The sequence below is a fragment of the Oncorhynchus mykiss genome, chromosome 4 (assembly GCF_057628025.1).
Source record: "Oncorhynchus mykiss isolate SJ-2025 chromosome 4, ASM5762802v1, whole genome shotgun sequence".
Taxonomy (NCBI): domain Eukaryota; kingdom Metazoa; phylum Chordata; class Actinopteri; order Salmoniformes; family Salmonidae; genus Oncorhynchus; species Oncorhynchus mykiss.
The window spans coordinates 46,168,350-46,186,086 of NC_143025.1; the positions used below are offsets into that span (position 1 = coordinate 46,168,350).

A 17,737-nucleotide genomic window follows, 5' to 3' on the forward strand; every position below is an offset into this window, starting at 1 on the left:
CTATTTTTTTAAAACCTTTATTTAACTCAGTTAAGAACAAATTCGTAATTTCAATAACGGCCTAGTAACAGTGGGTTGGTTACCTGCCTTGTTCATGGTTAGAACGACAGATGTTTACCTTGTCTGCTCACGTATTCGATCTGGAAACCTTTAGGTTACTAATCCAACGCTCTAACCACTACTTGCCGTCCCATATTTCAGCCACACCCGTTGCTGACTGGTGTATAAAATTGAGCATACAGCCATGCAATCTCCATAGACACACATTGGGGCCTTACTGAAGAGCTCAATGACTTTCAACGTGGCACCGTCATAGGATGCAACCTTTCCAACAAGTCAGTTCATCAAATTTCTGCCCTACTAGAACCTCCCCGGTTAACTGTAAGTGCTGTTATTGTGGGGTGGTAACTTATAGAAGCAACAACAGCTCAGTCGCGAAGTGGTAGGCCGCACAAGCTCACAGAACCGGGCCGCCGAGTGCTGAATCGCATAAAAATCTTATGTTGCAACATTCACTACGGAGTTCCAAACTGCCTCTGGAATTAACGTTTGCACAATGACTGTTATCTCACCACACCAGGGTCGGTTGAAGCCAATGATTTTTAACATCATTGGTTGAGGCTAGGAAAAATGCAACTATGTACTTTGACTATTTGCCAATGAAAAGACTTGTTTTTCTCGTATCTATTCAGTATTCAGTCACTGGTATCAGTTTCATTGTTGGTCGATTTCCAACGGAGGTGGTGTTGTAATAAGTCATGTGAGTAAGGTGCGGAAGTTGGATACAATTTCAACATGGCTGCGCCGCGATAAGGAAAGAAGAACCTAGCTGCGCCTCACAAAAACATAACGGTTTACCTTCGTCCGACCAGTTTTTCAGAGAGCATCAAGACATGTTGACGCTAGTGTTTAAGCTAATGGCATAACGTCCAAGAGCAGATCTGACATCAACACAGGACCCGAGACAGATAACCTCGTCTCATCACTGAGTTGACCAGCTACCAGGTAACGACCGTTAAACAATAACAAAAAGTAGCTTTGAGACTCACAGGTATTATGGACATCTGTTTTCAAAGTATACGAGAGTTGGCAAGATTATACTGCTGGGCTGCTAGGTATGGGATACATTTGTTACAGAGTATTAGCAACGTACTGTCATTCGATGTCAATCTGTTAGGTAGCTTTAGTTTTGTTAGCCAGCTAACAAGGTGTTTGGTAATTGTATACGGTGTCACACTGGTTGCTAGCAACAAGCTAACCAACCAAGGTCCCATAATGATAGGATTTGCTAGTTAGCTACATAATTTGCTGTCCAGCAACCCGAGGTAAAGACACTTTCAGGTTGGATATTCGCCTGTAGTTTTCACCACCAACAGCAGTTAGGGACCGTCAACATAGTGACAAATCAACATTTTCAAATTTCAATTACTCCTAAAACTTTCAAACTGGTTCTAGCTAACCCGATGGCATAGACACACATCGCACACACTTTTTATTGTCTCTTTTGTTGTCTTTCACAGTTTTCAATGATTTATTTACATTTTTGAATTTCAATAGCTCTTTGGTCATGTGACCTGACTTCAAACAAAGTTCAGAATGTACACTCAGTGGGCCTACACATTGCACACCCTTTAGTTTGCCCATTTTCATCTCATGCATTTATTCATTCAATGTTTTTCAATGTTTCTAATTTCAATAGCTCCTTGATCATGTGACCTACTGACCTCAAACAAGGTTCATAATGTCCAGTGTCCACTGACCACTTCTATATTGCACACCCTTTAGTTTGTCCATTTTCATCTCACATGTTTTTACATTACCATTTTTAATTGTTGTAATTTCAATATTTTACTGTATGTTTGTTTATTCCATGTGTAACTCTGTTGTTTGTGTCGCACTGCTTTGCTTTATCTTGGCCAGGTCACTGTTGTAAATGAGAACTTCTTAATGAGCCTACCTGGTTAAATAAAAGTGAAATAAAAAATGTGCTCCTTGGTCATGTGACCTACTGACTTCAAACAAGGTTTGGAATGTACAGTCAGTGAGCCTACACATTGCACACCCTTTAGGTTGGTCCAATTTCAACTCACACAATTTTACATTAATTTCCCTGCTCTGCCCCCCTGAAGGACAGTGTCACTCACATACCTATTCACTTCGGCCTTCTCTCTGGGGCCTTCCTGACCTCCTGGCTTCTAGGTCTACACTCCCTGCCTTCTCCCTGGGCGTGAGAGTGAATAGCTTACTCCCTGGAACTACAGACCTCCAGGCCTCCACACCTACTCTCCCTACTCGTTCAACATCCCTCTCCCTTGGCCTTAGAGTATTGCTTACTCTCTGGAATTACTAAAACATCTATAGTCCCGCTGTCAGGAACCACGTGCACCTGGTAACCCATAAAAGGCTCTGCGCTGCTGGTGACCCGCCCACTTTTTTTCTGCTCACAGACTAAGTCCCCACTCCAACCTCCATGGACCGAGTGCTGCCCCCAGCCCCCGAGCCTGGCCGCCCCTGCTTGGACTCGGAGTGTCCCCTACCTTGATGGAGGTGTCCTTGTGCACCTGGTAACCTGAAACAAGCTCTGTGCACCTGGTGACCTGCCTGCTTTTATCAGCTAAGAGACTAAGTCCCCAACCTCCACAGCCTGAGTGCTGCCCCCAGCCCCTGAGTAACGCCCGGTGTTATCATCAGAGGCTTTTCTGTCTTACAAACTGGACATCATTTGCCGCTACTAACCTTCTGTGGACTTCAACTGTTTCTTTACACCCAATCGACATCAAGTGCCAGTGCAATACTTATAGGGTTGAGAACCAAATACCCTTTGCAGTACCTAGCGGCACCATCAACTGGGTGTCGGAAGAAGCAACCTTTGAATTTCATCAACTTGACATTCAGTGATCTGTGCCTAGTGGGAACCTAGGCTTCCTCTGTCCGTTTTATGGTTCCGCAGCAAATCAATGGCCGTGGATGGTACTACCAGATGTAGGCCCCCCTTCCCAGACAAGCTTGAGATACTGCTCCCCACTTCATAGGGCATGAGCCAGATCCATGCAATGCCCTATCACTGCGGGGCCAATGGGTTTAGTCTCCGCCTCAAATCTAGTGAGCGTAGAGGAGACCTCCCCACCTACAACGTCTGGGGCCAGCGAGCGCCGTAGCTGGGGAGATCTGGGAAAAGGGCCTGGCATGCGTCCAGAGTTGCCGCCGCCAACCACCGGACCCGACCTGCCTTTACCTACTCCCTTTGTTATAATAAATATCGGAGCTCAACCATCTGCCTCCTGTGCCTGCATTTGGGTCTCGCCTTGTGCCCTTGTACCGTGGACATTCTGAAATGAGTTTGAGGTCAGTAGGTCAAGGAGCTATTGAAATTTGAATGTAAAAGTTTGTATTTTGATTACGCTCCCTAATTAAACTAGGAATACAAAATGCGGCTCACATTTCCACATGTTTATTAGCTTTGGAAAGCGAATTAATCTCCAAATTGCTAAAATAAGACCTGTGCAATATAGTGTGCAATTTTTTCCAACATCATGACACTTATTTGGAGTCTGTGGCTCAAGTGGTTTGAAAGCTATTGAGGTTTGAAAACGCAAATATCTGTTGAATATCCAACTTATAACTGTCTTTACCTCGGTGTCCAGAAATCACGTAACAGTAGCCAGCTAACTGGTAACTACATAATGTCTACTTCTGCAAGCTTACAAAGACGTCAATGGAACCTTGCTCAAACTAGATTACTTGAACTTTAGCAAGTTTCGATCAGAATCACATTGGTATTTTATGTAGCGATCTGTAAACAGATGAAGCATTTTAACCCTCTACTCTAGACATAGTTTTGTGGTTAATTATGAACAGTTTAGATTTTTGTTTGAAGAGGATGTTCGTGTATTAGCCTGCCTGTCAGCACAAATTGACCCTTGTCTGGTTAGCCTTTGTGTGACGTTGAAAAACACTTCAGGAAATTGGAAACCATACTCAAGCCCTAACTCGTCGTTCTCTCTAGTATTTTTCATTACCTGCGTTTCCTCACATACTCTTTCTAAACAACCTCCATTCTTGCTGATACAAATGCACACACACTGTCTTAACACTCTGCGCACACACACATTCAGACATGTGCTGTCCATGCTCACATGACAGTAAGTTAGTTTCGTTAGCATACATCACAAGACTGCATTGCTATACTTACCCTATACTGCCCCTTTCTCCCACATTGTCTCTGACTGTCTTGTTCCCCTGGCTCTAAATTACATTGCTTTCCCTTCAGCTGAATAACACAACCAAACCACTCAAATTTGCTTTGGTTTTACAATGACACACATTTGAAATGCATTTGGACCTTTGTGTCTCTGCCATTCATTTAGGTATTTTTCCTTTTGACTTTTTCCTTTTTATTTTCCCTCCTTTGTTTCTTCTAGATAACTCTTTGCATGTGAGTTCCATTTAACTCCAGGTGCATACTGTGTTGACCCAAAAATGGCCTTCTCAGCATTCAGTTTTCTTTCCTTGTTCTCTCCAGCAGCTGTGATGTCTCTAGCTGACCCCACCTCTGACACCACGCCCTTCTTCTCTGATGACAGCGAGGCGGAAGGCTCAGAAGAGCCTGGTGCGGGGCCCAGCCAGCACCGGGAAGTGGAAGAGCCAGCCAGCGGCGTGTCCAGCATGAGATCGGTGTTCACTGTTATCGTCCTGTGTTTCATCAACCTGCTCAACTACATGGACAGGTTCACCGTGGCTGGTATGGACGATCTAGCGTTACACCAAAATTGACCAAACCCAATGCTCACCTAACATTTCTTTAAAGGGGAACTACATATCATAAGTGTTTAGATATTGGTCCTCACCTTTTAAAGGTCCCGAACAGTCATTCTGATTCCCATGTAAAATAGCCTTACGTGTGACTTAAACATCACCCATTATATTTTTTCCAGATTTAGATACTTCAATTTTTTTTTATGTTACATGTTTTTCTCTCATGTCAAACTACCAGGAAGTCTGAAAATATTGAGTGGGCAGGGAGCTCACCTTGACTGGAGGTTCTTTTGAAAACACCAAACCCACTGGCTCCAGGTCATCTATAAGTCTTTGCTCGGTAAAGCCCCGCCTTATCTCAACTCACTGGTCACCATAGCAACACCCACCCGTAGCACGCGCTCCATCAGGTATATTTCACTGGTCATTCCCAAAGCCAACACCTGCTTTGGCCGCCTTTCCTTCCAGTTCTCTTGCTACCAATGACTGGAACGAATTGCAAAAATCACTGAAGCTGGAGACTTATATCTCTCTCACTAACTTTAAGCATTAGCTGTCAGAGCAGCTTTTCGATCACTGCACCTTTACACAGCTCATCTGTAAATAGTTGACTGCCTTTAAACAGCTTGGAAAATTCCAGAAAATTATGTCATGGCTTTAGAATCTTCTGATAGGCAAATCATTTGAGTCAATTGGAGGTGTACTTGTGGATGTATTTCTATGCCTACCGTCAAACTCAGTGCCTCTTTGCTTGACATCATGGGAAAATCAAAAGAAATCAGCCAAGACCTCAGAAAAATTGTAGACCTCCATGAGTCTGGTTCATCCTTAGGAGCAATTTTCAAACGCCTGAAGGTACCACGTTCATCTGTACAAACAATTGTACGCAAGTATAAACACCATGGGACCATGCAGCCGTCGTACCGCTCAGGAAGGAGATGCATTCTGTCTCCCAGAGATGAACGTACTTTGGTGCGAAAAGTTCAAATCAATCCCAGAACAACAGCAAAGGACCTTGTGAAGATGCTTTTGTACCTGCTTCCTCAAGCATCTATATCCACAGTAAAACGAGCCCTATGTCGACATAACCTGAAAGGCCGCTCAGCAAGGAAGAAGCCACTGCTCCAAAACCTCCATTAAAAAAAGCCAGACTACGGGTTGCAACTGCACATGGGGACAAAGATTGTACTTTTTGGAGAAATGTCCTCTGGTCTGATGGAACAAAAATAGAGCTGTTTAGCCATAATGACTATCGTTATATTTGGAGGGAAAAGGGGGAAGCTTGCAAGCCGTGGAGCACCATCCCAACCGTGAAGCACCATCCCAACCGTGAAGCACGGGGGTGGCAGCATCATGTTGTGTTGGTGCTTTGCTGCAGGGGGGACTGGTGCACTTCACAAAATAGATGGCATCATGAGGCAGGAACATTATGTGGATATATTGAAGCAACATCTCAAGACATCAGTTAAAACTTGACATTGACCCCAAGCATACTTCCAAAGTTGTGGCAAATGGCTTCAGGACAAAGTCAAGGTATTGGAGTGGCCATCACAAAGCCCTGACCTCAATCCTATAGAACATTTGTGAGCAGAACTGAAAAAGCATGTGCGGGCAAGGAGGCCTACAAACCTGACTCAGTTACACAAGTTCTGTCTGGAGGAATGGGCCAAAATTCACCCAACTTATTGTGGAAGGCTACCTGAAACGTTTGACCCAAGTTAAACAATTTAAAGGCAATGCTACCACATACTAATTGAGTATATGTAAACTTCTGACCCACTGGGAATGTGATGAAAGAAATAAAAGCTGAAATAAATCACTACTATTCTTCTGACATGTCACATTCTTTAAATAAAGTGGTGATCCTAACTGACCTAAGACGGGGCATTTTTGCTAGGATTAAATGTCAGGAATTGTGAAAATGAGTTTAAATGTATTTGGCTACGGTGTATGTAAACTTCCGACTTCAACTGTAGCTAGCCAATGGACAATTTTAGTTGAAACTTTACAAGGTGAGGTCTGAATACATTTAATTAAATACATGTATATTGACTATCAAACAATGTTAATATATCATGACATCAATGATGTCCAGAAATTTGTATGGATCTTCCAATTGGAATGTCTCAATATAAATGACATGACATCTGTCAGTTTTGGGCAGCCCTTCCCCCTCTTTTGTTCCATGCTGGCTGAAGACTTAGCTAGCCTCTAATTATATTTGCTGACACACTGAAGTCAAATTTTGGTGTTATTTTACTTGTACCAATCTAAACCACGCAACTCTGCCAACACGCTTTCTGCGATGACAGTTACAAGGCTGTACGTATTTAAGATCGGTAAGATAATAAGAAGTTACCATGGTTTATTAAAATTAGGCTTTATGTGATTAACTTTCTGATCAAACTTTATCATTGTAAAAGCAACAGCAGTCTTTTATAATTTGGTCATCCTACTTTGTTCTGGTTTCATCCAAATATCATCAAATTTGATGAAAAACATGATTTTGACTGTGTATATATTATTATAATTTCACACAAAGAACAATCATCGATCTGTTTGCTACAGAAGCATAGGCAACTCCTAAAAAGCATGTTGGATTAGACTATCATAACCCCAATAAGTAATTTCCCATATTCCAAATAACAGGTCTGTCTGTCTGTCTGTCTGTCTCTGTCTTGTTTAGGTGTTCTGCCTGACATTGAGCAGTACTTTGGGATCAATGATGGGAAGTCGGGGCTGCTACAAACAGTCTTCATCTGCAGCTACATGGTCCTGGCTCCTGTCTTTGGTTACCTGGGTGACCGGTACAACAGGAAGGTGATCATGAGTGTGGGCATCGGCTTCTGGTCCGTGGTGACGCTTGCCAGCTCCTACATGCCCAGAGAAGTGAGTGACACTGTTCTGACCAGCAAAATAAAACTGTTTTGAATCCCCAAAAAGTTACGGTTTATATCGTTCCTTACTGTTGCTTTTTCTTTTTTTTTTTTGCAGAGCAGCTCCAGAATTTAAAATTAGAACACATCTTTTTTGTAGTTAATTAATCCAATGGGAAACGTGATAACTATAGTATCCTTAACTAGCGTTGAAAAGGTTACTCCATTCTTCTATAATTAAAAATCTCTCCCTAATTTCTGACGATTATTGTTTTAGGAACTATAAAGTTGGGAATATGCTCCACATCGAAACAACACATTTTTTTTTGTCATTTGTTATAGGCAGTTTTTAAGGACGCTTAACTGTGGATAATTTGGCCAATATCGCTTGTTTATTGATGGTGCTGGCAGCGCCCAGTTGGTTTCTTTCTCTCGCATCTGAACGGGTCTTTGGATCCGAACCAGCACAGGTCTGTTTGAGTCTGCTTTCCACAGTACTTTTCAGACTTGGTCCCACTGACCTTGGGTTAATTCGGAACGGTCTCCGTTTTTTGGGAAATAATTGTGTGCTTATCGAGTCTGGTGGGAGAGCCACGGATTCATTTCGGAACGGATCCAACTTTTTGTACATGTGAAGACCTCTAGGCCCATGCCCTGGTTCTCAGACAGTGAATATGACTTGACAATGGACTGTAAATCTGTGTGTGACAACTCTTAAACTTTCTGTGTCTGCCTGCCTGCTTGCTTGTCTGTCTGTCTCCGTGTGTGAGGAGACGTGAGCTGCGGGTCTCCACTGAATTAAGTAAATTCGCCTTCAGTTTTAATGCCACCCATTTTTTTTAAATAACATGCAGAACTCCCTGCATCTTGATTCCCTGGTGGCAGTTTAGAAGTCTGTGTTGAATTTGTTAAGTCAGAGTATTTTTTTTGTTTTTATTAACTGTGAATAGCTGGGCCTCCCAAGTGGCGCAGCGGTCTAAGACACTGCAGTGGTTAAGGCGTCACTACAGACCCGGGTTTGATCCCAAGCTATGTCACAACCGGCCGTGACCGCGAGTCCTGTAGGGCGGAGCACAATTGGCCCAGGGTTGGGGGAGGATTTGGCCTGGGAGGCTTTACTTGGCTCATCACGCTCTAGCGACTCCTTCTGGCGGGCCGGGCGCCTGCAGGCTGACGTTGGTAGTCAGTTGAATGGTGTTTCCTGAGATATATTGGTGCCCTCCGATTCAACAGGTCCCAGACGTGCTCAAGGGGATTGAGATCCGGGCTCTTCGCTGGCCATGGCAGAACACTTGATTCCTGTCTTGGAAGTCACCTACAGAACGAGCAGTATGGCTAGTGCCATTGTCATGCTAGATGGTCATGTCAGGATGAGCCTGCAGGAAGGGTACCACATGAGGGAGGAGGATGTCTTCGCTGTAACGCACAGCGTTGAGATCGCCTGCAATGACAACAAGCTCATTCCAATGATGCTGTGAATATAGATATTTTATGTTTGTGTTTGTGTTGAATTTGTTGTCCTCAGGGCACCATTGAAAATGAGAACCTGGCCTCAATGGGCTCCCCTGATTTTAAATGAAAATAAATTCTTAACCTGAAGGAATGTTCTTTTCTCCCCCTCTCTCCACCATTCATCCTGTCAGTATTTCTGGCTCCTGTTGTTGACGCGTGGCCTCGTGGGGGTTGGGGAGGCCAGTTATTCCACTATCGCCCCAACCATCATCGCTGACCTGTACATCAAGGAGAGGAGGACGCAGATGCTCTCTGTCTTCTATTTCGCCATTCCAGTGGGCAGGTGGGGTCATAGAACATACACACCTAATAATGTATACATCTGTCCATCTTTGTTATCTGTCTTGGATTATGTGTTAAGAGTAGGAGCCAATTGACCCTGTGGTGAATGTTTGTTCCATTGTCCTTCCTTCCTCAGTGGTCTGGGCTACATCGTGGGGTCAAAGGTTGATGACATGGCAGGGGACTGGCATTGGGCCCTGCGGGTGAGTTATCAAATCCCCTGAGCTGTTGGATATTATACATTCATCTCAACACACACGTTTCTCAAAATACATGCACTCTCAACCATGAAGGGAATAAAACAAAAATGCATAAAAGCATGTCACCCAGCCAGCTGGTCATCTGACTTAGAACTAAAACATGGACACATTGAATTTTTATCTGTCCGTATCAGAAACATCAATTACGCCATTAAAATTGTGTTTTTTCCCCTTAGGTGACTCCTGCGTTAGGACTGGTAGCGGTGGTGTTGCTTCTGTTTGTGGTGAAAGAGCCGAAGAGGGGTGCTATCGAGGCCCGACCGGAGCACACCCTCCAAAGGACCAGCTGGCTGGGTGACATGAAGGCCCTTTGCAGAAAGTATGTCCACCATCACAAGCCCAGTGTCAAATGATATCCCTGTGTAGAGAACTACGTTTGACCAGAGCTGAGTATCATATCCTCTTTTCTATATTGTGCACTACTTGAAATGACACCCATGTTCCCTATAATAGTCCACTATGTTTTGCCCATATCTCTATAGCTCTGTAGTCATTGCACAATTATAGTGTATCGTTGGTCTTACAGAAGAGTTATCAAACCAATATATTTGTTTGTGTCTGTGTGCAGCCCCAGCTTTGTGTTGTCTACGTTTGGCTTCACAGCAGTGGCCTTTGTGACTGGCTCCTTGGCACTCTGGGCCCCGGCCTTCCTCTTCAGAGCTGCTGTCTTCACCGGAGAAAGGCCCCCCTGCATTAAGGGGCCCTGCGACACCTCCGACAGGTAACACACAGGCTCACACCTCAAACTCACACCAACATCCAACAGGTGACGCACAAACGTCCGACAGGTAACACACACACTGGAACTAAGGGGTGAACAAAGACACTTTATAATCAGTCAGAATGTTAAGGGATCATCAGACTCCTCTGTAATCACAGGATAAGATTGAATCATCACAACGTTGTTGCCACTACTACACTCGACTCCTGATGACTGCAACGGTTTGGGATGACAGTACGAGTCAGTGAATAGAGAGCAGCAGTGGAGAATAGACATCAAACTTTCACTTTCAAAGGAATTCAGTTTATCAGGAAATAGTAAATTGTCAATCAAAAACCACACAGATGAGTCAGCAAGGGTAAACAAATGTTTCCAATTGAATTAAATGTTATAAACCCTTCTCACTCTCTCCCTTCGCAGCCTGTACTTTGGCATCATCACAGTTGTGTCGGGGATCCTGGGTGTGGCCAGTGGTGCAGAGGTCAGTAGGAGGCTGAGGTTGAGGACCCCAAAGGCTGACCCCCTGGTGTGTGCTCTAGGACTCCTGCTCTCAGCGCCCTTCCTCTACCTCGCCATCGTCTTCGCTCAGGCCAGCCCCACTGCCACCTACGTAAGTCAACACCCATCTCTCGCTCTGTGTGGCCGTGTCAGAATACTTGCATTCTAAATAGTAGGCGTTTTGGGTATGGACAATTCCACAGTGCTGGAGCTGAACTGACTTACATTTTTCACTTAAAAACAAAAAACATGGATTTCAAAGTTTAACAAACCATACAAATCTATGCACAAGGACTATTTTAAAACAATTAACACTGACATTTTTACAAAACCTTTTTAAATTAAAAACATTTTTTTACCCCTTTTTCTCCCCAATTTCGTGGTATCCAATTGTTTTTTAGTAGCTACTATCTTGTCTCATCGCTACAACTCCGGTACGGGCTCGGGAGAGACTAAGGTTGAAAGTCATGCGTCCTCCGATACACAACCCAACCAAGCCGCACTGCTTCTTAACACAGCGCGCATCCAACAAGGAAGCCAGCCGAACCATTGTGTCGGAGGAAACACTGCACCTGGTAACCTTGGTTAGCGCGCACTGCGCCCGGACTGCCACAGGAGTCACTGGTGCGCGGTGAGACAAGGATATCCCTACCGGCCAAACCCGGACGACGCTAGGCCAATTGTGCGTCGCCCCACGGACCTCCCGGTCGCGGCCAGGGTCTCTGAAGGCACAGCTGGCGCTGCAGTACAGCGCCCTTAACCACTGCGCCACCTGGGAGGCACTTGCCTCTTTTTTTTTTTTAAATGAATTCACGTTTTCCCAAAAACTCTGTTTAAATATATGCTCCGAATTAAGATTCAACGATGTCTGTGGAAAGAATGGGGTGTCAGCTATGACATAAATTTAATTTGGTTATTCAACTACAGTAAGTGAAGTGGATTTACACCCGGTAACGGAATTTCATCATGGTTCCCTGATCTGTACTACAGAAATTCTCTTCATGGTGATTTATCCTAAATGGGTACACAAAGGTTAAAATTTGACCACACCAAATCTGAACCAATCATAGAAGTCTATGTTTGGAGAGTACAGCACAGTAGAGCTCAGTAGAGTGCAGATAGTTCAGTACATTAGTGTACTCAACTTGTGTGCTCTACTGTATACTATACTGAACTCTACAGTATTGAACTATACTCTACTACTTACTCTACTGTCCTGTCCAAACTTGTGAAACCAACTGTGGTTTGTGACTACTATTATTTCCCATTGTAGCCAACTCAGTTGCAGCTATTCTGCTACCAATTTGGTATGAAAGAAAATAATGTAAAAACACTAATTGTTAGGTCTACCTTTTTACTTGTTACTTCTGTGAATGCAGCTAGCTCAGCCTATTCAGAGAGGGATGCTATGTTAGCTGAAGTGCTGTGCACTGAAGTCCCCAAGAGAAGGGAGAAGGTGAGAGGATAATAATAGAAATAAGGCCATGCTCATTAAAAAAAAAGAAAAATCCTCATGGCGCTGACCACCACTGATACACACGGTCTGCCGTCTGCCCGGTACAGTTGAAACTGGGATTAATCTGTGAGGAGCACACTAGGCAGGGTGCCAGTGGCCATTTGAAGGTGAGCATTTTCCCACTGAAGTTTGTTACGGCGCCGAACTGCAGTCAGATCAAGACCTTGGTCAGCACAACGAGCACGCAGATGAGCTTCCCTGAGGCGGTTTCTGACAGTTTGTGAAGAAATTCTTCATTTGTGCCAACCCACAGTTTCGTCAGCTGTCCGGGTGGCTGGTCAGATGATCCCGCAGGTGAAGAAGCTGGATGTCGAGGTCCTGGGCTGGCATGGTTACACGTGGTTGTGAGGCCGGTTGGACTTTCTGCCAAATTCATTAAAACGATCTTTGAGGCGGCTTATAGTAGAGAAATGAACATTTTAATTCTCTGGCAACACCTCTGGTGGACAGTCCTGCAGACAGCATACCAATTGCATGCACCTTCAACTTGAGACATTTGTGGCATTGTGTGACAACTGCACATTTTAGTTGCATTTTATTGTCCCCAGTACAAGGTGCACCTGTGTAATGATCATGCTGTTTAATCAGCATATTCATATGCCACACCTGTCGGGTGGATTGATTATCTTGGCAAAGGAGAAATGCTCATTAACAGGTGTGTAAACACTTATGTACTAAATTTGAGCGAAATAAGAATTTTGTGTGTGTGGAACATTTCTGGAATCTTTTATTTCAGCTTATGAAACATGGCACTACATGTTGCGTTTATATTTACGTTCAGTGTATATATGCCTTACTTTCTCAGACTAGCTTTCATTTTAACACCCAATTTGATATGCTCCTAGTGACTTCACGTTGGTACTTTTACATGGAATTGATCATGTGTGAAAGTACGTGAAATTTTGCACAATATTGAGGAAGAGAAATGCTTGTGTTTGACAACAGCTGATACTCAGATATAGTAACACGCTGTACCAAAATAAACAAATGGCAGGAGTCAACGCAATTGCACATTAGATGACTCATTCTCAATATGGCTGAGTCTAGTATGTTATGTTTTTGAAATTTAACTAGGCTAGCCGTTTAAGAACAAATTCTTATTTTACAATGACTGCCTACCCCAACCAAACCCTCCCCTAACCCGGATGACGCTGGGCCAATTGTGTGCCGCCCTATGGAACTCCCGATCACAGCTAGTTGTGATACAGCCCAGGATCGAACCAGGGTCTGTAGTGATGCCTCTAGAACTGAGATGCAGTACCTTGGACCACTGTGCCATTCGGGAGCATGTGTTGCTATCTGCATTCGATTTTACTGAACAGTACATAAATAGTATGTAGAATGATTAGTACACAGTATGCAGTTTTAGTAAGTAGTAGGTAAGACCGATCAGGCTGTCTTTCACACACACGCTTTCCTCTCTGTTGGCTTTGTATCCCCAGTGTATGGTAGTCTAACCAGTTTTTTTTTGTGATCAGGTGTTTATCTTCCTGGGCGAGACCTTCCTGTCTATGAACTGGGCCATCGTAGCGGACATCCTGCTAGTGAGTTCAGATGCATAACAATCCAAAATCTAAACGCAAGGTGGTTGTGCCCTATTCAATCAATGTCCATATGCAGATGTTTCTGATCAAATTAGTCAAACTCACCTGGTGTGCTCGTCCGGGGCGACAACAAAAATGTGTACTAACTGGATAATATGGATTCGGTTTCTGTTGAGGAATTTAGATCATGCCATGTCAGTGGCATATATGAATAGCCACATTTTTAAAGTAATGTGACTCTTTAGTGTACATGTTTGACCTTCCAACCTCAAGGTTACTTTTAAATTGTGCTGATTTATAAGATATGGAAAAACCATTTGCTAATTATTTCCTACCTCCCCTCCATCTCTCCCCCCCCACTCTCCCTCTGTCTTTCCCAGTACGTGGTGGTCCCCACGCGTCGCGCCACAGCTGAGGCCTTCCAGATCGTTCTCTCTCACCTGCTAGGAGATGCTGGGAGTCCTTATCTCATAGGCCTGGTATGTCTCATGATTGTTATGCATGCATGCATTTGATACACACACCTGTCTAAAGAAAGAGTATGATCCTCATTTACTGTCTGACACCCCCCCCTCCCCTCCCCATCAGGTGTCAGACTCTCTGAAGCAGACTGACTCGTACCTGTGGCAGTTCCGCTCCCTGCAGCTCTCCCTCCTCACGTGCACTTTTGTGGCAGTGGGGGGCGGGGCTTTCTTCCTGGCCACTGCCCTTTTCATCGAGAAGGACCGTCAACGTGCCGCAAACTACACACCCTCAGGTGAGAGGCTAAACTTGGAGCTACGTTTATGCGCCTGGGCCCCAGATTAGCAACAGGTGAAGCTAACTATGAATGCATGTGAAGTGGTGAAATTCAATGAGGAGCCTTTAAAATAAAAAATAAAAATCTCATACTTTACCAGGTAGGTTGACTGGGAACACATTTTCATTTACAGCAATGGCCTGGGGAATAGTTACAGGGGATGAATGAGCCAATTGGAAGCTGGGGATGATTTGGTGGCCATGATTGTATGCGGGCCAGATTTGGGAATTGAGCCAGTATACCAGGGTTTACACCCTTACTCTTACAGTAAGTACCATGGGATTTTACTGACCACAGAGGGTCAGGACATGCATTTAATGTCCCATCCTAAAGTCTGAACCCTACACAGGGCAATGTCCCCAATCACTGCCCTGGGGCATTGGGATTTTTTTTTAAATAGACCAAAGGAAAATGTGCCTCCTACTGGCCCTCCAACACTACTTCCAGCATCATCTGGTCTCTCATCAAGGGACTGACCAGGACCAACCCTGCTTAGCTTCAGAGGCAAGCCTGCAGTGGGATGCAGGGTGCTATGCTGCTGGCCCAACACTTACTCCTGCTAACTACAGATATGTGAAAGAAAGTGTTGAGAGCAAGCACAGATGAGACCAGTAGAGACGAGTTTACAGACCACAGTTGATGTTAGCAGAGAGAGGCTTGCAACAGTTAGAAGAAACTACCAGGTCACATATTCTGCTCATCTTGATAATCAATATACAATGCTTTAATTTTACTGTCCTGTATTTTCTTTCCCTAACAGATGATGAACCAATTGTTGTACCGAAGAGCGGCAGGTCCACGAGGGTGCCAGTGTCCAGCGTTTTGATTTGAGATTAAAGGGACATTGGAGGCTCCTGTGGAATATGCTGCACCCTGATTGGTCCCTGTTTCAATCGCGCAGCAGTGTTTTTACATTTAGGGTCTTTAATTGGACAATGCCCTATACAGAGACTTTTATTTATTATTTGTAACATTTGAGGTGATATGGTTTTTAATACCTTTATCTGCTGAGGAACATTGCAGAGTCAGAGCTGCCAAACCGTTCCACTCATCATTTCCTGGTGTTTTTGTAGTGACCAATCAGATATTCCACTTCTGATTGGCTTCACGTGTTGGCATGACAACATGAGACAAAGTGGCTTATGAGAAATGTATGCAGAGTAGTAATCAGGAAGTCAAAGAGCCACATCAGTGGAAGCCTAACCTCTGTGGCTGGAAGAGGTGACCGGATAGAAGAAAGCACAAGAGAGAATTTCAGAAGAGGCAGCTACTTTACCCGAGGGAGAGAAAGAAGCAGAAAGCCTTTTTGCGTTCCGATGTGTGCACCCCAGTTATCTCCTATTACAGCCAATGTGTCACAGGGTCACAGATAGGGGTGTCACTCTTAGACAGACGCTCATCCGTTACCCCACAGGGACTATATGTCGACGGTAGAGACCTCCGCGGAAAACCGGCAGGATATTTTTCACCCCAGTGCTCTGATTGATTTCTAACCACTACATCCCAACTACTGCTGCTGTGCTTCTTGCTTGGGTCTGAAACGCAGAGATCTGATTAGCCACGGAATAACTATGACCGGTCCATTTCGAAGCCATTCCAACCAGTGCTGTCGTCCTCCCGTCAACAAACTAAAGACTGTAAATATTATGCTTGTTCGTTCAGTGTAACCACAAACTACTTACTACATACAGTATCCAACCTAAAAAAAGGGAGTTGGCAGGCACAGGGCCGCATTGTACTCCAAACCCACCGATCGATTGTGGGATGTTGCATTTTTAACAGATTAAGCCTAATCATGCTTGTTGTTTTTAGAACCGTTTGGTATATTATAATAATAACACTAGATTTGTCCCTCAGCTACCTAGAACGTGGTGGAGGGACAGACGTCTGTTCCAGACAGTTTTCTTTATTAAGATCCTTCTTTTTTTTGTGTTTTTTGTTGTTGCAATTACTGGTGTTTTTATGGAATGATCCTGGCGGTCAGGCGCACTTTATATGAGGTCACAAAATCCAGAGTCACTGATGTCACAACGACCAGGAGATCAAATCAGGTCTATTACAGTTTAATTGTCTAAGGAAAATGGATATCCCTTTTTAATGAAGGCGATTGTTACATTATTTCTTTTTTTTAAAATAATTTATTGGTTATTTTGGAAAGTGAAGCCTTAAAATAATTAGTTCTGTTTTTAACTTGAATTTGATTTGATGTAAACTTTTGTTGAAACATTAAACGATGAGAATGGACCGTTGATGAGATGACTCATGGAATGATTTCTCTATGTATCCGCGCATATGTCACTTAGTGCTTTGCAGTTGCAGAGGTGATAAATGTGTCTTTGAAGCTTGGATCCTGTAAGCCCATAAGCACGCTTTAATGAAGGGTTGTATACTCTGCTGCACAAATACACCAAGTGCAGCTGCAGCCTCTCTATACCTTTCCCTCTCTTGTCCCTCTCCTATGACATCTCCCTCTCCTTTGCCCCTCTCTCTATTCAGGAATTCCACCTCTACCTTGATTTTTTTTCAGTTGTCTACACAGTCTCTCTCTTTGATGGGGAGTGAGAGAGGAGCTCACGGCTTCCTTCCGTTGGTGTGGTTTCCTGTTTGTGGGGGGAGGAGGAGGGGGGGGGGGGGGGGTGAGCGAGGTAAAGCAGGTCGCTTGTGCAAAGTTCACACTATTCAATCTTAACGCTGCTGCGAGACTGTGTGTGTGCGCCCACGTGTGTGTATGTCCAGAGCAGTTTGACATTTTGTGTTCTTCTGAGAACTAGTGTCTTCTCAGAGGCTCTGGCAGTTAAACCAGGATGATAACACTAAATGCAACACCGTACCCAACGCTACCACATAGGCACCCGGCAGCCATTTTACATGTGTGGGTGCCATGCCCACACATGGTGGTGGAAACATTTCCCCTAAAATGATTGTCTGGAGAGAATAATAATGAGTGCACTGATGATGGGAACACACAGCTACA

General features: G+C 44.1%; 1 protein-coding gene across 4 annotated transcripts; it reads left to right on the forward strand.

The window, feature by feature from the left end:
- Positions 1-255: 255 nt before the first annotated feature.
- Positions 256-17,009, forward strand: LOC110521885 (protein spinster homolog 1). Of its 4 annotated transcripts, none has more exons than XM_090232160.1 (13): positions 759-1,005; positions 2,448-3,345; positions 4,526-4,741; positions 7,442-7,644; positions 9,275-9,426; positions 9,562-9,628; positions 9,862-10,004; positions 10,254-10,406; positions 10,827-11,016; positions 13,899-13,964; positions 14,345-14,443; positions 14,553-14,721; positions 15,524-17,009. In XM_090232160.1, the coding sequence occupies exons 3-13, from the start codon at positions 4,531-4,533 to the stop codon at positions 15,592-15,594; spliced, it is 1,524 nt and encodes a 507-aa protein (XP_090088286.1). In that variant the 5' UTR covers positions 759-1,005; positions 2,448-3,345; positions 4,526-4,530; the 3' UTR covers positions 15,595-17,009. The 4 variants fall into 4 exon arrangements, with proteins under 4 accessions (XP_021455496.1, XP_021455495.1, XP_090088286.1 ...); XM_090232161.1 differs by having other exon boundaries at positions 778-1,005; positions 4,523-4,741; XM_021599821.3 differs by lacking the exon at positions 2,448-3,345 and having other exon boundaries at positions 256-1,005.
- Positions 17,010-17,737: the final 728 nt, after the last annotated feature.

Coding starts and splice junctions, on each gene's coding strand:
- LOC110521885 (XM_021599821.3), top strand. CDS start 4,531: ATGTCTCTAGCTGACCCCACCTCTGACACCACGCCCTTCTTCTCTGAT. Junction 10,005..10,253: donor ATGAAGGCCCTTTGCAGAAA/GTATGTCCACCA, acceptor GTCTGTGTGCAG/CCCCAGCTTTGTGTTGTCTA. Junction 10,407..10,826: donor CCCTGCGACACCTCCGACAG/GTAACACACAGG, acceptor CTCCCTTCGCAG/CCTGTACTTTGGCATCATCA.